The sequence below is a fragment of the Trachinotus anak genome, unplaced genomic scaffold, assembly GCF_046630095.1.
Source record: "Trachinotus anak isolate AG129_WGS33_773 ecotype Australia unplaced genomic scaffold, CSIRO_AGI_Tana_v1 ptg000013l, whole genome shotgun sequence".
In the NCBI taxonomy this organism is placed as follows: Eukaryota; Metazoa; Chordata; class Actinopteri; order Carangiformes; family Carangidae; genus Trachinotus; species Trachinotus anak.
The window spans coordinates 23,650,541-23,673,023 of NW_027273864.1; the positions used below are offsets into that span (position 1 = coordinate 23,650,541).

The following is a 22,483-nucleotide window of genomic DNA, read 5'->3' on the forward strand; positions in this document are numbered from 1 at the left end:
CACAGTGCCTTTTAAATGCAACCAGGCCACCCAAGAGTCACTCATTTCATGAAAAATAAAAGATGTGTGCTTGTAGCTGCTTTTAAAACAGTGTCAGTTTAGACTGGAAGTCGCAGAGGAGTGACTGTAGTCTGCTCAACATGACAAGACTAATTTATAGAGCCAGCTGTGTCTACTTGTAACTAGAAGCTCCCTTTTTTTTTATCTTACTATTATGACAAAAATCATGAAACACAGACAGATCATGGATGTATCATAAGACCTTTACCCCACTCTATTGCATCTGTTGCAAATTCCTCATCACTATGAAGGCGAACAGGCACCACCTGCTGGCGGAAAATAGTACTTTAACCTTTTCACAAAATAACTTCATGACAAGGGGACAGTATGTACCAGTGGAATCATATGTTCCCACATGTGCAGCATATGCAGGATACCATAAATAACTATACACTGAGAGGCACTACACATGAACTTGTGTTAAAATATTCCAAGCTTTAAGCACAGTCTCGTTTCCTCTCACATCTGGAACTTCAGTCTGCTATTCTTGTCATGTGTAAACAGGCCAAAATAATCAATTTAATCTTAAATGTATACATAATTCCACTGATTAAAATCTATTTTTTTTATATTATCTAAATGTTATGGCTAATTTTACCACATAATTGTATTGCGAGTTTTTCAAATTAAGACCCAGAAAGGTTTCTATTTATGTTTTATCTTTTTCATCACTCACATCACTTTTTTTGGGCACTAACAACAGCAATCATAATACTTGTCATGACAAAAATGTATAAAATTAACTTGTTTTTAATGAGAATATAGTGCAGGTTCAAGAGCGGTAAGGACCTTAAAAAGTTTGTATACAGTTGGAATCAGACTACAGAAGTTCACATCAAACAGGGATAGTGTAGGGGGCATAAAACAATACAAGTACAAATAAAATCTTCACATTTTCAATGATGTGTAACTGATGTGTAAAAAATAAACAAAAATGGTACAAAGTATTCGTTGCATGGGAAACTGGTTCCCATTCATCTACATAAGACTTTAAAATTACGTGTGGGCTACTGGTGGACTGCAGTGGTTACAGGTGTTCAGTCTATTCGTCCTACTCAGTTTTGTCCATGAAGATCTCACTTTCTAATTCAGCTGACACTTTTTCTGCAGAATCCCAGATTTCCACATCCTTTTCATTTTTAACTCCTCCTCCAAAGACTCATCCAAAATGTCACTCTCTGTATTCTCTTCTGTGACCTCCTCTACTGCTGTCTCGCCAGTGACCTCCTGCTCCCCACTCTGCCCCTGCCCCGCAATTTCCTCCTCCTCTTCCTCTTCTGGTGTAATGTCCTCCTCCTCTTCCTCTTCTGTAACATCCCCCTCCACTATCTGTTCCGGTGGCTTGTCGTCTTCCTCGGCCTCCTCCGCCTTTGCTGCTGCTGGGTCCTCTTCATTTGACTTCAGTTTCATCGACCAAGAACGACCATTCACCAACTGAGATAGACAGATATGTAATTGATTGTTTATCTCAGTGCTCTCTAGTACTTGAAAGATGTGTGCAACATTGGAACAAAATGTGAACATATGTTGAGATTTTGAAAGAAGTCTTAGTTAAACTGGAGACATACCTGAGTGTGAAAAGTCTGTAGCTGAGCCTTGACGCTGCTGTGGAGGTTCTGTGAAGTGAAAAACTGCTCATCCAGAGTCGTCTGCACTGAACTGAGCATCTCTTCTAATGCCTGGGCACGCATGGTCTGCTTTGTCTCCATGAGCTCCCTGAAACACACACACAAACACTTTTTTGGCAAGTCAGAAAATGTAAATATTGTTCAGGCATGCAAATAAACTCAAACTGAGCTCACTTTATTGCAGCCATCTCCTGGTTGTTTGCATGAAGTGCAACATTATGAAGATACAGCAGCTCTCTCAGATCATTCAACTCAGAGGATTGCCCCCCTAACTGCGCATTAAGAGCCTCCACTGACGCAACCTGCTCACCAACTCTGGAGCACACACTGGACACAGCACTGGTCAACCCAGCCACGTTTTCAGCCAGTGCCGAGCTGGAGCTCATAGTGGCGACTACCCTCTCGGTCACAGCGTCAAACTCTTCACTGTGGTTCTTGAACATGGCTCCGAGAGCTGTGATGGACAGGGAGACCTGCTTTATCTCAGCCCATTGAGTCTCCATCTCTTCGTGGAGAGCCCAAACATTTGAGTAGAGGTCAGCGTTCTTCAGCTTCTCTGATGTGGCCAGGGTGACCTCAGCTTTCTGCTGAGCCTGTTTCTGAGCCTCCTCCAGAGCCAGGATCCTCTCCTCCACACCCAAACCTGTATCAGTCTAGAAAGTGAATGAAATTATTTAGCAATGTCGTTTGACTCAGTTTAAACATTTGAAATTTGGTCTTGTGATTGTTTTTTGTTAGTCTGCGCTGTCACATTGTTGTAGCAATTAGGGTGGGCCATGTGTCCATATATCCCATAATGTGACATAAACTCATTAACTGTTTTTACAGAGATTATTTTGGGCCATTTATTGTAAATTGTCTATATGGTATGGCAGCACTCTATTGGACATAGGGTTATATGATGCCCATAATATACATATAAACCAGAAGAACTGTTGTAATGATCATAATGATAGAAGATCTGGCATTGTTATAATTTCACAATAACAGCTGGGGCTGAATGTCACTGAAACATGACCACAGCTGGGACACGCTAAAAATAAGAACAGGTGTTTTTTATCAGGGTCAAGTTAGTCAGTTTAAAATGTCATACAGCCGGAGTTTTCAAAATAAACATTACTGACCAATATTTTCCACTCATATTGTCTGATAAATGGCACAAGTTGCATGCGACTGTAAGGAGATTTTGTGAAACCCCTTCCACTTTTCTAAAAGAATAATTTTCTTTCTTTTCGAACCTTGTTCATTTATTAAAAACTACAAAGGGAATGCTTTTAATTTGAAAGCAAATCATATAACTTCCGAAGCTTTTTTTTTTTTTTTTTTTAATTTCACCTGCTTGGTAAACTACGCCGCAGTCACGTTCAAGGAAAGCAATTTGTAATTGAATGTCAAGTTATTTTAAGATTACAAGATACCAAACAAAGCATGACGGTTTAAGTGAGTCGCAGTCAGGTGAGCGGCCCGCAGGGAACTCCCGGTGACTCACCTGTGCGTCCGTCATCTCCATCACCTGCTGCAAGTTTGTGACCTTCCTCTGCATCGTGGTCAAAGACTCTGACAGTTGGTCGAGGCTGTGCTGCTGTTGCACACTAAACCAGCCCACTGCAGAGGCCCCGACTGTGAAGACAGTAAAGAACAGCAGAGCTGGAGAAGCACAGGAGCTTTTATTTGTCCTGGACCGCGGTGCTGGTGGCTCTAACAACATGGAAGTGTCTTCCTGTTGCGGCTTCTTTGACTTGTTCCTGGCCATGGCAGGTAGCAGCAGAGGGGCTTGGAGAGGTGAGTGTGCCTGCAACTTTGGATCGACTAAGGTATCACGTTGTCTATTCTGCTGTGACCTAGTCATTCATTGGACCCCTAATAATACTCAAGCAGCTGCAGGGTTGGCTTGGGGGGGGGGGGGTGACAGCATATTATGTAACTGTTGTCATGGAAGAAGTATTCAGCTCCACTGCTGTCATACCACAGTGTAAAAACAATTAGGTTTGCAGTAACGATTGTTTTCGTGAGTGATTAATCGATTAGATATTCGAATTTGAAATAGTAAAAGAGCCAAAGTGAAGTCTTCAGATAAATTATTCTTCGACCAGCATTCCAATACTGTTTTAAGATGTTCGTTGGAAATCGATTTAAAGGAATAGTAGATTATAGTGGTGGATTGATTTTCAGATAATCAACTGATCAACTGAACTCTGGAAAAAAAATGCTCCAGTAAAAGTCCTGTATTCATAACTTTAATTTAAAATGCATTACTACAAGCAGCAAACTGTAGGCTACTAGTATCAAAGTGCTAAAACTGAATATTGCATTTCAGTGTATAAACATTATCTGAATGTTGAATGTGGCCACTTTGTGCTATTGTGTGTTGGTGTCATGTAACAAAATGTGGGGGAAAATAAACACAACCACATGCACAAACGCACTGCAAATACTCACAACACAGCTTAATACACTGCAGCGCATGTGTTGTCAAATTGATGAAGAGGTTTTCTGAATTTGCTCGTGTTTTGTCTTTTTGCATGTTTTCTTAAGTTGCAGTTTGTTGAACTCTCAGGGCCACCATAAAAATGATTTGAACTTGTTTGATTTGCCAGACTAACAGTCAAAAATCTTAAAGGGGCTGCTTGTAAGTTTTCTCTGCCACCTAACATGGTTTCTTGCTGGGAGCAGGTGGTGATTGTAGCTTGACAAAAGCTTCAGCCATCATTGCCTTAATAAGACAAGAGGTTATAATTCGCCCTCTGAGCAAAGCTACATCTTCACAGCAGATTGGAGGCTAAAGTGAGTCTATATCGGAAGGTGACGATATGGGCTGATACAGGCAGGGGAACTCACAAGGTTTCCTCTAGACTGGTTCAACAGCTGTTAATGCTAACGTTGGCTATGTAGCAGTAGCAAAACTGAAGAATAGATCCTTTAAAATATTCAGTTTACCAATCAAAAACAGTAAATGATCACATTTTAAGGAGGTTCAACCAGAAAATGTGGGAGTTTTGCTCAGTAAGTTACAGGAACTTTTGGTCAGTTTGTTGCAGCTCTAACTGGCACTGTAGTGCAGCCGTGAGATGCATGCTGTGGACTAAACATTTGGATATTTCCCTCTGAAATGTGATGGAGTTCAAGTAAAAACTCTCAGAAAAGTCAAACATTCAAGCTTAATCCAAGCACCTGAAGACTGCATTTATATAATGTACTGAGAATTTACTTTATCTACTTCCCACTTCTGGTGTCACTTCTCATGCCAAGCGCCTGATGAAAGTGGCTCATAATTCACTTACACAGTTAATTTAGGACCACAACTCTTGGAATTGTCTTTTAGCAATTTATTGAAAAGCACCAGTGATGGCAGCTGCTTTCTGTTTTTATAGGAACAAAGCATTCACAGTCTCTCTTTCATACTGCTCCAGAACAAAACCAGAATCCAAACAGTGGGTAAAAGTAGAAGCACAACCACTAAATCACTGCATAAAACCACTCGTAAAAGCCTTACTCGTTGGCGCCACTAGTGGTCAACAACTCCACAGGGTACCTTTTAAGGATTAGGTAACTGTAACTTTGATTAAGCTATGCACAAGAACACTTATGTTTTTAAGGTGGATTTTTTCATAGAATTGCTAAACATTAAACTCAGAGGATCACACACTAAATTAAACAACCTATTACACTACATCTTCAATAAGCAGCAGACTAATGAAATATCTGCAACATATAACAATATTAGACATAGTAATAGTGTTGTGAAATGTTTTAAATAGTGATGCATCACACTAGTGGGAAATTGAGTGACTTAAAATGAATCTAAGTTCTAATTAGATGTGGTCTAATTGATTTAAAAAGCAAAGGAAAGAATCAGCTTCTGTCCAGCAGGTGCAGCTCTTCTTCACTCTGTAAAGGAACATATTTGTACTTTCAGTTAGTTTCATCAACATACTGAACACTCAATTGTTTTATTTGAATTTATTTTATCTTCATTTGTATGAATGTATGATTCTTAAACCTCGTACATGTGCAATTACCTCTGGTGTTCAGTATCATTGAGCACTCAGCTGTCCCCAGTTTGTTCTCAATAACGACTTTGTATTCCCCGTTGTCTCTGGCTCCCACTCTTAGTATGAGCAAGGAGCAGACGCCACATACATTGGTGATGTGGTAGTTGGCATTTGTGTTCAGGCTGATGTTGTTGTAGTACCATGTCACACGAGGAGCTGGATCACCCTTAATTGCACAACTCATGTGACACTCATAACCTCGTGGAGCTGTACGCCTCCTCAGGGGAACGATAAATGATGGAGGTGACTCAAAGTCCAAGCATTTAGTCTCTGGCATCTTCACTCTGAACTTTTCTGAAATGCAAGGAAAGCATGAAGGGTTTACAGACCTTTGCACTAGCAGCCTCGGAAAACAACTTTCTCTAACTAAATAAGAATTTTATTGAGAGTCCTCACAACGTCTGGTCGAGCTGCAGTTTCTATAACTTTTATAATTCAGTGTAGTTTCTGCTTGAGTGTTTCTTTCTTGTCTTTCTGAAAAAGGGTTCACCAGCCATGTTCTTAGAGACTAAAAGCCTGCTTGTTTTGGCCTGTGCTGCTTTGATTTTGACCATTCCTTTTTTTTAAAATAATTTTTTCTTCCGTGTGACTCCCCCATCTTTCTGAAAGAGTAATACTAAATTGCCAGAGTAGGCCATTAAAAATTCAACAGCCATGTCTAGACATGAGTGAGCTGTACCACACTGTCGAGGAAGATTATGTAGTGTTGAATTTTTGCATTATTGAAAATGTCAGCGTGATCACGACTGTGGTTTTCTCACTTCTGGATCATGCTGTAGCTCACAAGCTATCAAAGCAAGCAGAGAAACCCTGATTTAGTGTTGTGTTCGGGACAGTGTGAATTAATTCTGAGTTTCTGATCATCTGACTTTTGATTGAAGTGGAGGCACAAACCTTTTTCCTTTTCGGTTCCAAACACAGGGGACTCAGAAGGCGGTGAAAGGCCCATGTCATTTTTAGCAAACACTCTGAAGTAATACTCCCGTCCAGGCAAAATGTTGACAACTGTGAACTTATTGTTGAAGAGGTTGTCAGCCACTGTCTTCCAAGTGGGTTTGAAGGAATCCCGCCTGGATACCATGTAGTGTAGCCTGTCATCCCTCTTCTCATCTGGAGAGGGAGACCAGGAGAGAGTCACTGTTCCTGGGATGTTCTGATCCAGCTCCACTGGTCCTGGAGGTTTGGGATCATCTAGAATCAGATGCATAGATGCAGAGATTCAGATTATTTACATTAGAGGCTTAGTTTAGCAATTCTCAATCTGTATTCCACCCAACTGCCAACAGTGTCACTGTAGTTACTTTTAACTATCATGGAAAAATATGTTACGTGGCATTTTTAATAGTGACAAAAAAAAAAAGGTTTGATTATTTCAGATTATATTTAACCCAGTAACAGAGGTAGTAGATGGAAGTCAACTACAGCAGCAAATGTGGAAAAAAAAGAGCTAGAAACTTTCAGTTGGTAATTTGACACAGCCAGATCCAAAAAGGTTTGACAACAGTCATTTATATTTCAGGCGTGAAACCCTGTGTACCATGTAACCCCAGCCTAGTTTCTCTTCACAGTATGAATGTATTTTAAGATTTTAGACTTGGATATAGTAAATCCAAATGTAATTTATTGGGTTGTTTTCTTAAAATTGATTAATTTATTTAATATTGCCAGTAAGCAACAGGGTTTGTAAATGGTTGTGTCTGTATCCATAGTTATGAATGAAAAGCCAGACTTGTAAAAATGCTCCCTGAGATTCACCTGTAACTCTGATTTCAACATTGAAGCTCTCTTGGCCGGCCAGGTTCTTGACGGTGATGGTGTAAATGCCGGAGTCGGACCGCTCAGATGTGGGGATTAACAGCTGAGAGCCTTTATCAGAGTTGGTAATTGTTACATGTTTAGCCACCGGAATACCATCTTTTAACCAAGAGATGTCTGGCAGGGGGGAGGCCTGTAGAGGTTAAGGTAAATATCAGATTAAAAAAATAAGATGATGTTACTTAAACACTGAACCTGGTAGGATGAAAAGCTCTGGCATAGTACCTCAAAGTTGATGTTCAGACGGACTGTATTTCCAGATTTCACCACGACAAAGGTCTTCATGTTGCGGTCTTTGAATTTTGGCCTCACTGCGAAGGTCAAGTTTACAATTAAATGTTTAATTGTTTCATTAAAAGTCCTTGTGTATAAATATAATTTACTGAATTGTTTGGTAGTTTTTCATTACTCTTAAAACTGTGTTTTTATCCTCTGCATTTGTAAATACTCTCCACTGCCCTGTAACGATTCAAATCAAAACCTGTGCAAAGCTGGTATACAGGATATCCACCAGCTGTATAAATCTAGATGCATTTCCAATGCTCTGTATCCATTGTGCTCTGGGTACACCAGCTGTCAAAAATACCCAATTGCTCTCTATTACCTATTTCTATTCCACAGCATTGCTTATCCACACAGACAGACTGTATCACTGAGGTGCATGAAGCTTTTTTGGTCAAAAACAACAATAAAAACAAGTCATTTTGCCTCCATTACATTGTTGTGTTGATGTTGTACCTTTACTTTAAATTGTTACGGTTGCTAAAAGCTGCACTTGAACTTGAACTATTTCGTTCATGCTGAGTTATCCAGAGCCCTGTCATAGCACCTCTCTGTCTTTCCACAATAATTCCAACCTTTATTAAACAAAATATTGTAGGACATATTACATCATAGAAAAAGTGAAGGAAAGCTGTTACGCAGATTATATTTTCTTGGCGCAGAGCAATACAGTATTTTTGACAGCTGTTGGAATGCAAAGGGTTCACTGTGCAGGTGTATTCTGGAAGAAAAACCAAATATTTGCTGTGACTTTACACAGATACAGAATATAATTTGACCTGACTGCTTCTGGAAATAATAGACAACTTTTATATCATTAAACTTTTAAGAAACTGTCAAGTTCTTAATTTAAATTTCAAATCTTCTTACCAGGAGGGGGCATGGCAATGATATAATTGTCAAATCCCTGAGGTTCTCCATCACCTCCATAATTGGTGGCAATTACTCTCACCCAGTATGTGGCCATTGCCCTCAGGCCAAGCACAGTGTAGGAAGTTAGAGTAATTGGGGTGGCGTTACAGCGGGTCCATTCAAGGCTTTCTATTGGTCTGATCTCCACATAGTACCCCTGGGCTTCATCCTCCTCTCCTTTCAGTTCTGTAGGTTTAGTCCAAGCCAACGAAAACGTGGTGTAGTTGGAGGATGTTAATTTCAGGTCTGTGACTTTGCCTGGGGGTTCTGAAATTGCAGTAATGTGAGGTTACATGACACAAGGAGCTACAGACAGCATTATATTGAATAACACACTTGTTCACTTTAAATCACGTTGTTTTCATTGAAGACAATTGCAGTGAAACATAAGAACTCATTATGATTGGCTTACTCCTTGGGTCCCTTGCAATTACTGTGTCACAGGGAATACTAGGGTCTCCAGCACCAGACAGGTTGATAGCAGACACTCTAAATTCATAGGCTGCTCCTTCAAACACGTCTTTCACTGTATAGTTTGTGTCTGTGGAAAAAGGAAGAAGTGGTTATCATATCACTCAGGTTCAGAGCAAACATTCATTCTCACACTGTATTAGCATGGGAAAGAAGGAGATGCAGACCAGAGTAAAAACACAGTGGAAATATCATTTTAACCTTTTTCAAAAATCTGTCATAAAAAATTTAAACAGCAATAACTTTCTGTTGAAGTGAATGCATTTTTCTGCTCTGGTTTAAGTATGAATAATATAAATATGAATATATAAATATGAAGGTTATTTATCTGCTTTTCTACCTCAGTATCCTGACATGACTTATTGACTTGACTCAGTTAAAACTTAAGTTTAGACAAGCTGCTAAACATGGCCATAGATAATGAATGGTGCTGAGAATAACATAGCACACAGAGGGGTTACAAATTAAAGGAAAAACTTGAAAAATGAGTGGAGAAACTGGATGATGGTGCCCCCATCCATAGGGCACAAGGAGTTGCTGAATGGTTTGATGAGTATGAAAATGATGTGAGTCATATGCTATGGCCTTCACAGTCACCAGATCTTAACCCAGTTGGTAGATTTTGGTGTTAGATAGCACTTTCCAGTACCATCGTCAAAACACCAACTGATGGAATATCTTTTGGAAGAGCCTATGTTAAGATGTAATCCTGTAAGAGTTTGTTGCGTAATTTAATATCCTCAGTCATAAATTTATCCTGCTGTAATATTATTTCCCCACAAGTTTCAGTTTCAGATTTAACTACAGGGAATGTGATTCTGCAGTTGTTAGTTGTGTAAAACATTTATACTAGTTGCATGTATACACATGTGCACCTATTCAGAGCAGCTAGCAGCTCCAATATATGTTCTTGTGAACGCATGCTCCTGCAGCTTGCAGTAAGAGACAAACCTGTAATTGGCCCTCCTTGGTTTACAAGGCTCCAGTAATTAGTGCCTTTCTTGTTCTTTTCCAAATTGTATCCCACTATTTTGGTTCCTCCAGTGTCACATGGAGAACTCCATGACAGATTGATGCAGTCTTTAAAGGCACTGACTACTTTGGGTGCCGCTGGGGATCCTGGATAGCCTGTGGGGGAAACATGACATTACGTTATAACATTGCTCATGCTGCTCTGTTTTTATTCTCCAAAATTAAAACATGTCACAAAGCTCCTGTTCACCGTGCTGAATTCAGCAAATAGTTTGTTAGATACCTGACAGCCAAAAAACGTTTGGCAAATGAAACTTGGTGTACTGGAAAAGAGTTGTTTTATTTTGATGGGTTTACATTGAAGCTCTGACTCATCTGCTCCTCCCTGTGTGTGTGTGTGTTTGCAATGTCAGAAAAAAAAATTAAGATAGCCCTTAAAGTAGCCTAAGTTAGGCTCCAACTAAAGACTTACGTAGTACACCAGCAGGTATGTCCTCCGTCTGCAGGTAATCACTGATGCCTTCTGCATTCTTGGCTCTGATCCGGTAGTAGTATCTCCTTCCAGGGTCCACATCTGAATCTCTGTAACTTGGGTTACTGCCAGAGATCTCACCGAGATTTGACCATTTATTGCGCCCCGCTTGCTGGCGTTCAATGATGTAGTTTGTGATTGGGCAACCACCATTGTCTTTTGGCGGTTTCCATTTGAACTCAACAGATGTTACAGCACTTTCCATAATGTCCACAGGTCCCTGTGGTGGTGTGGGTTTGTCTATTGACAAAATGAGAATAGATTATATTATGCTAAAGGCAAAAATGTATTTCTGTACATACAGCACATTGTACAATTGCAAACTTCCAGTCTCTTTATCAACTCACCTTTTACAATGAGTTTGGAAATTGCCTCTGTTGTACCAAATTCATTTTTAATTTTGATTTTGACCTCTCCAGTATCTTTCCTTTGGCACTTAGTAAGGCGCAGCTGGCTCTCAGTAGCTGACGTTTCAATCTTCACATTGAGGCCAGGCAAAAGCTCGTCATCATCCTTGTACCACTGTGTATTCATCGGGGCCCCACCTGAGAATGGCAGCTTCCATCCGGCATTTTCGCCTGCCTTTATGATGACTGGCTTTGTGAATTTCCCTAGAGCGTCACTTTCAACTTTTGGTGGGTCTTGTTTGAGAGAAAAAAAAGTTTTTGTCACAAACCTAAATCCCTTTAAACCATTGCAAATTTAATCCGATGATGCCAAACCAAGTAATTATTTTTGATTCTTACCTTGAATATTGAGTGCTGCTTCTGATTTACGGCCTTCAGCTTCAAAGCGGTACACAGCTGCATCATCTTCTTTACAGCAATCAATTATCAACCTGTGGCAGGCTCCATCTTTGATAATCGTTACCCCATCCCCATTTGTTAGCTTGTCAGATAAAAAGATGCAGTGTTCATAAGACAAATGTTTGATCAATTAAAGTAGGCAATGTGCTGTATAAGATTCTTGACTAAAATGGACCTTTACAAGTTAGGAAACAGTAATTTGAACAGTGGTAGTTCTATATAGTGGTAATTCCCCTGGAATAGTTGACTTACCGGCTTCCCGTTTTTATACCAGCATCCCTCTGAGGTGTCACTGCTTAGTTTGCAGGACAGTTCTGCCTGTTCACCAACATTAGCAACAGTATTTGACAGCCCACTGACAAACCGAACACCTCGATCTGCAACAGGAACAACAAAGTAAAAAAATAGGAATAATAAAAATGACTGTGTGCATTATGTTTGGCATATGCTTCAGATGGCATATACTTATGGATCATCATTAAATTAAACTAAATATTAGTTTTCATTTTATGAAGACCAATGAACATTTTTGCTCAACTGCTGTAAGTAAATGACTTTTAGATGACCCATGTTTTTCACTTAAGCGGCATTTTCTGTAGTTGAACTTCAAATCATAGCGAGTTATGAATTGGAAAATCCAAAAGCCATTTACTCTGAAATGGTTGGGATTATAACACAGAATTTAAATGCCTCCTGTTGGACTAGTTAGTCCTCCTATTATATCTGTGTAGATATAAAGCCAGTGCAGTAGAAATCAGTCCTGTCTGGTCAAGAATGGTCAGATTTATTTTAAGCGTAGCAATTAAAGCTTTTTTTACTCTCAGTTTTCAACATTTCAGTGGGTGACTTTGTTGATTTGATTTCCATCCTTCCACAGACTGGAGCTGTGCCCACACAAAGAACAATTCATAGCATATTTTTGTCCTTTATAAAATTGTTAATACACATCTCTGTCCATGTTCATCTTTACCCACTTTCTTCTCTGCAGTAAAAAGCTTCCTACTGTAACTATCCCTCAACTTCCAGGACACTTGATGACAACATATAGCAAAGCAGACGATATAAAGGTCACTGGGATTAAAACTTTGACATTATAGTCATCTCTGTAACTTAAGTACACAGTTTTCAGTCTTCAAACAATGCAATGAAGGCCTTACCTTTAACAGTGTCAGGAACCAAAGGGCCACTTCGTAATCTCTTCTTTCTCTTATCATCTGCATCACCCTCCTTATTTTCATCATCTCCATCTCCGAGGAGGTTCTTATTCTTGCCGTTTCCATCACCTTCGTCTCCATCAGTCTTTCCACCAGATCCATCACCAGATCCATCACCAAAACCAACACCAGACCCGTCACCAGACCCGTCACCAGAACCAACACCAGACCCGTCACCAGAACCAACACCAGACCCGTCACCAGAACCATCTCCTCCATCCCCCAGTGCAGCTCTAGCTGCTGCATCTGCTGCGTCCTTTTCAGCCTGTGCTCGTCTGGCTGCCTCCAGGTCGTCTTTCTCTCTTTGTAGCTTGGCCTGCTGTTCCAATGCTAGTTTAGCCAAATCATCCTGATCCCCAGTTTTGGTGCCCTTACGGCCTTTGCGGCCATCTGGATCAGCTGAATTACAGCCAACACAAAGAAACAGGGAGAATAAATCATTTGATTCGGTTGAAACAGTTCTTAAAGTACATGTTATTCAGACTATCAAGATTAGATAAATATTTTAATTATTGTGTATATCAGTAAGAAAAAAAAAAAATGTCCCACCTTCCACTGTGAGAGAAGCACTGCTGGAGGTTATCCCAGCAATGGCATAATATGCTCCATTATCTGCCATTGTACAGTCTTTAACTCTTAATGTGTGAATAAGTTTGTCCTCTGAGACAGTGATCTCATATTGGTCCCCATGTTCAAGTGACAGGTCCTGTTTTGACCAAGTAATGCTGTTGAGGGGTGTTGACAAGACGCACTGAAAGATGGCGTCCTCACTTTCAACGGCTTTCACATCTTTAATCTTGGCTATGAACTCCACAGCAGGCACTAAGAGAGGAGGGGAAGTGGATGTGAGCATAAAATGAATCGATGAATCATCCTATTTTATAACAAGTGCAATAGTTATGCCTTACCTTGAAAGTCAGTTGAAAGAACATTTACATCTTCAACATCAACCTGGTAAAATCCAGCGTCTTCTGGCTGAGGGTCTTTGATGCTGAAAACGTACGTTGACCCAGTTTTCCTAAGGCTATGCTTTGAATTTTCATCAGTACCATATTGCACCAATGTCCCATCCTTTTGAGAGAAATGTAGTCACATATTTGTTTTGAGCTGATTATTCTAAAGTGATTATCTTGGGATTCATTTTTAACCCACCTTGTATAAATTAATTGCACTGTTGGGATTGCACAGTGTCATGTTGAGGCTGAATTCAGCTCTCCCATTCGGTTTCACTTCTATTTGTTTCACCTTGTCCAACTTCTCTACAACCTGCAGAAGAAAAACAACAATCTGTAGATTTTGCTCTGAGCTTCACTGCTGAGGTGAGTAGGCTTGCAACAGAGCATTGGGTATTTACTTGCTAAGATGCACCAGGTTGTTTAGCCTCAGGTGAAACTAACATCTATGCAGCGGAAGGCGAAAAAAGAAAATGTAAAAATTGTTTCGGATTTAAAGATGAACATAGCACGCCCTGATTTTTTTTTTTTTCTCCTAACCTGCAGTGGTTTCATTCCTCCCCCTGCTACACTGTCCTCCAGGATCCTGTGACACTGACTAATTAGTATTAGGACAGTGAGACATATAGAGTTCATGTGCAGTTGTTATTAGCTGAGTACAGTACCTTTGCCTGCTCCTCTGCCCTTTCTTTCTTCAACTGGTTGAGTCTTTTCAGCATCCAGCGAAAGTCAGTGACACCAAATTCCAAGCAGATTCTTTCATAGTCTTTCTTTGGTGCCCCGATGAGCAGTTCCCAGAGCTTAGGATCGATTTCTCCCTCTTTCCTTGGTGGCAGTTGTTTTTTTCTGGTGACAACAGCACTGGAACAGAATAATATGATTTTAGGGAGTATACAGCAGTGCACATTTAACACAGCAGAACCTCAACTTTGACTTGAAACTTACGTTTTCTTAAGCATTGATCTGAAATCGTGTGGCCCTTGTGCATCTCCTGAAGAGAGAGAGAAAAAAAAAAGGTAACTTGGAAAGGTTTTTTTAAGTGCCAACATTCCCACCATCACATTAGTTTAAACTCTGTGTACAGTTCAGTTCAGTCTAAACCTTAGAATAAGCAGCAGGTCAAACTGATTTTTACATTTTTAATAATTATTGAAACCATAGTACTTTACATCACAGCATAGGTCTCCTATCACATTGTTGTTGCTGCTGCTTGGAGCGAAATTCAAGTAAAAAAGTAAAAATCTCTTGTATCACAAAAACCACTGAGAAAACCTTAGTTCTGGGGTAAACTTCATACCTGCCTGCCCATTCTTCTTGAGGCCAACTGGAAGAAAACACAAACTGAATAAAATCTAAGTAAATAGTTACAGACAATATACTATAATGATAATAGAAATAAAAATAAACCTTGTGTATATAATGTCTTTTAAAACACAGTTACAAAGTTCTTATCAAGACAAAACAAAATTACAGCCAAACAATAAAAATAAATGACAAAATAATCAATAGTAAAAAACTATAGTTTGATTTATATTTCTCTTAAGACTTTGCATAGTAAATCTCTCAATTACCTTCAGTAACATTGAGAGTTGCATTGCAGACAGCCTTTCCGTACTCATTGGTGGCAAAGCACTTGTAGGTGTCAGCTTGGTCTGGTTTTACTTTGAGTATCTGATAAAAACAATATTATCATTTGAAGACTGAATTTCTAGCTCTGAAGATAAGCTTCTGTATATGTGCTTGACATTTGTGCACCTCATACTCTTATAAAATTCAGAGCAGCAAGTGTGAATTGTGATTAGTTTGTGCTTTATGAGATGTGGAGCATTTTATGTAAGTACTGTTTTCTCACCTCTAAAATGTGCTCTCGAGTTCTTTCATCATATCTAGTCTTGTACTTTTCTGGGTCATTAACTTTGCCCTTGTTACGCTCCCAGGTGACAGTTGGAGCTGGCTCTCCACTAACCATAGCTTTGAAAAATGCCTTTTTACCTTTCAAAAAAAGAAAAAAAAAGAGAAAGAAAGAGAAAGAGCCACACAACAGTGATACAGTTGTAAATCGTATTTTATAATGTTCTTGTAATCACAGTTTTACTTTTTTAAAACTTTTTTTTCACCCTCTTGAACAGTTGTAGGCATAGGCTTCCGGGTGAAGTCAGGTGTTGACTTTCCTGCAGGCAGTTGCTCAACAAACTGAGTGATCATGACCCCAGGAATTCTGGAGCGTTTCTTGATGGCCACTGTTAAGACCAAAAAAATGATATTTTAATAACACTAAAACTCAGCTGTGTGAGGTTGTGAAAGTAAGCATTGACAAGAATCCTTCAAGAAACAGAAAACACAAATGTTAAAAAAGTTGTTGTGTTTCAGGAGCTTATATACAATATTAACATTGCTTCTCTGAGCAAAACTATGGGATTGGACGTGGCTAAAAATAAGTTGAAGGGCAGAATTTGTCTTGCCAGATGTCTCAAAAGTCATCCCATAAATCATGTTCCCATTCTTGAAGTGCTTTAAACAGTAATGTTATCTTCAATATCAGTTGTATTCAAGATTAGGAAATAAACACCATCATAAGCAGTCATGGTTACTTCAAACATCTTCACCAGTGCTTTACTTTTGGGTGCAGTTACAACAGTAATTCACAAGAGGTCAATATTTCCTTTCTCTTTTAACCCTCACAGCCACCTCATCACAACAAGTCCTTCAGTGTAGTGAACTGAACTGATTAAACTGTATCTTGGATTAAATTGTACATGTGTTTTTGTCTTATACAGATGAACTCAACTTAAAAAGCAGTAAACATTGTGTTATTTTGTCATTTAATAAACATTCCTACGAATTTGGGGCAAATTCACAAAATCACTGTGTGTTTATTTTTCGATTATAAAATAAGTACCTTTTATTCGCACCTCTTCAGTTGAAGGTCTTTTTCAAAATCTTAGGCAGTGTATATGTATGTAAAATGCACATGTGAAATAGATACATCAGCAAACTAAAATCATTCTTTTAAAAAATGCTAATGAATAGTGAGTGTCTTAAAAGATGGTTGGAGAAGTTTCTTTGAGACTTTGAGAAAGGCTGTTGCAAACGTGAGGAGCCACAATGACAAAAGCACTTTCGAGCTTAGCTTTTACCTTGAACCACTGAATATTCTTCACTGTGGTTGTGGAGACGGCAAACTAGAGATGGGTGGCTTTTTTTTTTTTTTTTTTTTTTTTTTTCAGCCTTTTTCCCTTCTAACATTTCAACTGTGGGATGAGTCACTACACAACACTAAGTTCATCCAACAGCTGTTGAAATCAAAACTCCAACCCACCATCTGTTACTGTGTTACTTGTCCTGCACAAGCTTCATACCTCATTATGACACAGAGCTGCTTCGGTCACCTTGGGGCCTGAATGTTTCACATGATTTTAGTGCTGAATTACATAAATAGGTAAAACAACAAATTACCAGACGACTGTGTGCAAAATTAAATTTCTCCCACAATCATGATGGTGAATTTACATTTTAAACCATATGCAATGTGGTTTGACTGACGCTGGAGGATTTACTGGGATTGTTTTTATTGTAGCGCTGGCTGCAAATTTGTTTTGAAAGGTATTTCTCAGAGTCTGGTGAATCAGTGTAGTCACAAACAATGGCAATGACACAACTTAAACAACCTTACTGGTCCTCAAGCTGAGCTCTCTCAACAGATGTGCACGTTTGAAATCTGAATGATGCCATATGCAGCTCATGAAGCTGCAGGGCTTTACTGCTACAGTGTTTTTAAAACAAGTTTCATGTTTTTAGCTATGCAAGTTTCAGTATAAAGACAAACGCATGAAATTGTGATTTAACCTTTGAGAGATTTAAAGTCCATTCTGTCTGTTCGTCACTCGTGTTTCAGATGTAGATATTTTATTAGTTATATCCATTGTTTGATTTCCTACAGGCCAGAGGACAGGTCCTATAGAGGACAGTTAAAATATGTCGCGCGAGAGACATCTTCTGGCCTCTTCATTAGGTATTTCTTTACGATCTAATGAAATCTAGTACAACAGCTCTAACACATATTCTACCTTTTAATGAAGCTTATAAGGTTCAGTTTTCATTAAAGGTCCTCTCCAGTGGTGTTTCAAACTATGTAAAAATAGTATATGACTAATATTCTGTTTAACATGGATTGAAATATGTGAAAAGTGAAAAAAAAAATTAACAACTGGGGCTTCATGCACATCTATGTGTACTTCCTCATTAAGAAACTCTGGACTTCTGCTTGCGCTAGGTTGACAGGTGAAACAGCAGTGTGTATCAAGATGGTTAGTGGAGGAAATGTCGGAAAGACTGGGCCACATGTTTGAGCCTCAGTCAGACCCAGGCTCAAGAGTTTTTGAGGAGTTTGTTGTGCACCAAAATCTGTGACTAGAAGACGTATCAGAACAGTAACTGCTGTTAATTGGTCATGTGGTTTGTTCGCTTGTAACTGGCAGTAGCTGACACAGTGGCAGTGGTTATGAAAAAAGAAGGGGGAAAACATTTTTTTTCTTTTCAATTCATTAGCATGAAATGAATTAAGTTACTTTGACAATGTGAGAATTAAGCTACAAAGTGAACTTCAGGTAAAATCAGATCTCCCTCTCTCTTAAGTTAAACATTCACACAGACAGCTCAAGTGTTGCCTCATTATATCACTACTTCCTATGTGAATAACTTTTAGATTACCCTTTCTTCATTTCTTTGCAGCAGCCCTACTCCAGTTAGAGAGCATGTACTGAATATTCATCAGACTGTATGTGTCATTTCTCAAGGGGCTGGTGTATACTCTTGTATCATCTGAATGCAGGCAGGATTCTTGTAACCTTGTTCTTCAAGCACTGATTCACACATAATCCAAGTCTAGTAGGACAGCAGTCAGTTGTTTGGTTTTGCATACCAATCGCTTCTGTAACAAGTGTTGGATTTGGACAGCAGCAGACTTGAGGACACCTTCACTGAGATTTTGTTGGCTGTATAAAGCTGATAGTCCTATCATAAACCACTCTGAGCCACCAACACTAGGCCTCCAGAACAAGTGTGAATGGTTTTCAGACACTCTGTTTTAGTGTTTCTTGAAGGTATAATAAAATGTGTGCACCTCTTGTCCTTCATATGTATCCACAGTAATTTTCCCTCCCTTTTAAGTGCTGAAGAAATGGGATTTCAGATGTCAAAGGAAGTTCAAATGTTTTGAGGGGGGGTTCTTATGCAAGCGTACAGTAATTACTGAGTTTTTTTCTTTCTTTCTGTTTTTCTTTCTTTCCTTCTTTCTTCCTTTTCTGCAATCATATTTTACCCACCCTCAAAAGTGCCTTTTGTTGGTAGATAGAAATAAAAAAAATTAAAAAAACTGTGAATACATTTAAGGAATTTGAAAATCAAAGACAAACCCTTTGTGTGGATGGATTAAAACTTTAACCTGTATGTCAATTTCTATCGATACATTTTTATTTATATATTAGGGAAGGACATTGTCTGAATATATACAATTTTGTCACTGTTTATATAATTTAAGTTAATAGTACAAAACAGCAATATATTCATTTAAAAAAAGACAACTTGCTTTACTTACCTGTGGCTTTTGGGTCTTGGTTTATCTTTGAACTCATTGCAGCAGTGTCGATTGTTTTGTCATATAAGAGTTGTGATGACTGTGTGGCTGAAACACAAAGAAAAACTGTTACGGCTGTGTGCGGTGTAGCTGGTTGTTGTTGTTTGCGGTTATTTATGCAGGACATTTGAACAGTTAAAAGGTTCCTGCAAGATATTTAAGCACAATCATCATGGGGACTGTCAGTGGTCAGCCATTTTGAGGTCTCTCCATAGACCTAATCCATCTATCTAGACATTCAGATAGATTAGCTAGCATGCTATTTTGCTATCTGAAGGTGGCTTTTGGACCCAACTGTGTATATATGGTCATTGACAAATAAAGCTTTTAAAAATGTTTTTTCAAAAAGTCTTTTTAAAATGGATATTATGCATATTTTTGAAATTAGAATAATGTGTTTCAACAAGCCTTATTTGTGTTACAACATTTCAAAGTTTTAAATTCATTTTTTGACTGTATTTTTAACTTCACCACCTGAAAAATGTCAGGTGGCGCAACCAAATTTATATCCTTTCCTTCTATTTATTCTGAGTGAAATGTTTGGCAAGTATACCTGAGTGTGTCTATAGTGGCTAACACATTGTTATTTTGTGGTCGAGTTTTAGTTTTTAAGATTCTTGCATTTCAGTGGCCAGGTATTTCATATTTTTAATATCCAATCTTACATTTAAATACAGAAAAACTTGTATATAAATATACAAATGAATATATTTAATACAATAGCTATATACCTTTTAAACCTTTTGTTCACTTTAACCTATCAGTTATTGATTTAAATAAATATTTTACCTGGTCGCACTACCTGACGATTCAGTTGTGCCACCTGACTTTTGCAGCTAATTTCAAATTCAACAGGCTTCTACTTAGACACATGTTTAACCTTTAGCCTTTGCTAGCAAGTTCATACATATAGTTTTTTAATAAAATGAAGAGTTCTATAATAAAATAACATATTCCTAGTTTTACCTTGGTTGTACCACGTGACATGAAAAGTGTACGAGCCCAACTATGAGTTGAAAGAAGCTATTTTTATCAATATTTGAGAGAGCTCTACAAACCTTTTCACACATCAATAAAGATCACTTGGGGTCCTCTGGCTGATGGAATATCCTGTTTGATGTTGTAACTATTCACTTCAGAATAAAAGATACATGTATAGAGTTTCACCACCCTGACATTTGACAATACACACATTCCCAGACAAAAGTTTTTGAATTATCTTAACACCTTTAAAACTATTAATATTTGTGAATTTAGTTTATTTGAAAGGTCTCAATCATGATGAAATCATGCCACAGTATTTATTTTGAATTTATCATTATTAAAATATCTTATTTAATACTTTTCTCAGGCTGTTCATTAACTCGGGTGGTTGCATTTTGGTGGTTTGAGATGCCAAAATATAAAATATATACATTATTATAATGTACTGAAAACATGGTCAAACTACAACAGTTTTATAGAATAAAATGATGCATGTCATGAATTAATTAAAATTATTTTAAAGGAAAGTAATACACTCGGACACAAAAATATGCACGTCAAGTCAATGACCCATATATATTAAATTTCAAATAGCTCATTTGGTGATCCCTCCACAGTAACACGTATAGTGACCGTCACATGACTCAACCTCTGTAACTGCAACTCTGTAGGCTAAATCCTGGGGTCATGAGAACCTGGGAGACCCAAAAATGGGGTCATGGGCCAGAGAAGGTTGAGAAACCCTTCCCTGGAGGTTCTCCTCAAGTATCACCTATGTCGTCGTATGACATCAGCCTGTCAAAGTGGGGATACCTTGACTCCTGCGTGACCCATGCAGACAGTTGGAGACATGCTGGGACACTGTACTGTATATGGGGAATGTGAAATCCCACCTAGTGGCTGACTCTGCCCAACTGCCTGTGGAGTCAAGTGGCAGAAATTTAACTGCTCATGATCCAAACATAGACAGGGGGAGAATGTCTTTGCATCAAACTGTTAAGCCGATGCACATATCCGTAAATCTCTTTCATGCCACAAACTCTTAAAACGTATGTTCTGCAAAGTGATTCTCAGTAGGTGTCTGGTTGATAACTACCAGCAAAAGACTGAAAGTAAACTTCAAACTCAAACTGCTCATCCAAAACATTGACTGTGTACCTTATTTACTAATCTGAAAATACTAAAATACTTTCTCAGAAAGTTCATATGAGAAAACAGAATTTGTTTGAACCAAGCCCTCAGCTGTAGGCGGTAAACTTGAGATGACTACTGACCTACTGACTGTCGAGATCTTTAGGTGAAGTACCAGTGAATGGCAATGACCAAAAAACTGTTAGTGTAGGGAATTTTTTAACTTTGAGTTAGTTGAGTAATTATTTAGTATCTGTGGAGCTGAGAGGCTTTTAATTAGGACAAAATGTGCTGCATATCAAGATTATGGCCATAAGGCTTTTTACATGGTCCTTTGACTTTTAATGCCATAAAATGAAAAATGTGAAGAAAAAAAAATATCTGACCTTGAACATCTACAACCCATCAAAAAAAAAAAAAAAGCTCCCACTAAATCCTTTGTTAGTCATGGGAAGCCAGTCTGGAAGGTCATATTTCTCACTGAAATATAGCACACTGTTGAGATCTTTACTGCCACAATTACTGGATGATCTCAAGAGCTCCATACATATTTTCCTGTGGTGTCATATCTCTGGGCAGTGGGTTTAGAAACTGATTTCAGACCTCACTGTATTAATTCCTGTAATATGGCATAAAATATGTAAATATAAATAAAATTTGGATTGAGCTGCTTTTTCACACAGCATTCCTGTGCTTATGACAGTAGTATACAGCATATTCTGGCTGTTCTTATAATTATGACCAAGTCATTTATAAGCTATATTTAAAAAAAGAAATGTATCTGCAGGTCAAAATTACAAAAAAAAAAAAAAAAAATCCTTTAAAACAGATAACATTTTACCTTGTTTTTATTTTGTCAGAAGTAGTTGAATTGTGCAGCAGCACAATTTAATACTGACAACCTTTTAATCCTTTTAACACATCTATGATAAATAAATCCTTGCATTCACAGAGATACCTAACACTGTCATTTTCAATTGAAATTAGTAAATTAGTAATTAAATTAAACATTCATAGAGATTACCAGTCTGCCCTA

General features: G+C 38.4%; 3 protein-coding genes and 1 long non-coding RNA gene across 8 annotated transcripts in view; 1 reads left to right on the top strand and 3 right to left on the bottom strand.

Annotated features, from left to right (window-relative positions):
• Positions 1-794: 794 nt before the first annotated feature.
• LOC139631135 (neurofilament light polypeptide-like) lies at positions 795-3,492 on the bottom strand. The gene is made up of 4 exons (XM_071495117.1): positions 3,178-3,492; positions 1,863-2,341; positions 1,629-1,776; positions 795-1,494 (listed from the first exon to the last, which is right to left on the bottom strand). Exons 1-4 carry the CDS (start codon positions 3,439-3,441, stop codon positions 1,144-1,146), a joined length of 1,242 nt encoding a protein of 413 aa, XP_071351218.1. The 5' UTR covers positions 3,442-3,492; the 3' UTR covers positions 795-1,143.
• The window catches only part of LOC139631136 (uncharacterized), a 145,993-nt gene continuing 126,840 nt past the window's right edge, over positions 3,331-22,483 (top strand). For all 5 annotated transcript variants that reach the window (XR_011693302.1, XR_011693304.1, XR_011693300.1 and 2 more), the window contains exon 1: positions 3,331-3,470. This is a non-coding gene — a long non-coding RNA (uncharacterized lncRNA). The remainder of the gene's footprint in view (positions 3,471-22,483) is intronic.
• LOC139631181 (immunoglobulin-like and fibronectin type III domain-containing protein 1) lies at positions 5,261-15,218 on the bottom strand. Its single transcript, XM_071495184.1, has 18 exons — positions 14,643-15,218; positions 14,363-14,558; positions 13,897-14,010; positions 13,653-13,815; positions 13,294-13,566; positions 12,688-13,143; positions 11,783-11,907; positions 11,471-11,612; positions 11,072-11,365; positions 10,665-10,964; positions 10,172-10,348; positions 9,162-9,290; positions 8,708-9,016; positions 7,781-7,866; positions 7,496-7,688; positions 6,635-6,931; positions 5,708-6,034; positions 5,261-5,576 (listed from the first exon to the last, which is right to left on the bottom strand). Exons 1-18 carry the CDS (start codon positions 14,753-14,755, stop codon positions 5,572-5,574), a joined length of 3,699 nt encoding a protein of 1,232 aa, XP_071351285.1. The 5' UTR covers positions 14,756-15,218; the 3' UTR covers positions 5,261-5,571.
• On the bottom strand, positions 14,948-21,724 carry LOC139630670 (immunoglobulin-like and fibronectin type III domain-containing protein 1). The gene is made up of 5 exons (XM_071494306.1): positions 19,294-21,724; positions 15,815-15,937; positions 15,550-15,689; positions 15,269-15,368; positions 14,948-15,021 (listed from the first exon to the last, which is right to left on the bottom strand). Exons 1-5 carry the CDS (start codon positions 19,457-19,459, stop codon positions 14,948-14,950), a joined length of 603 nt encoding a protein of 200 aa, XP_071350407.1. The 5' UTR covers positions 19,460-21,724.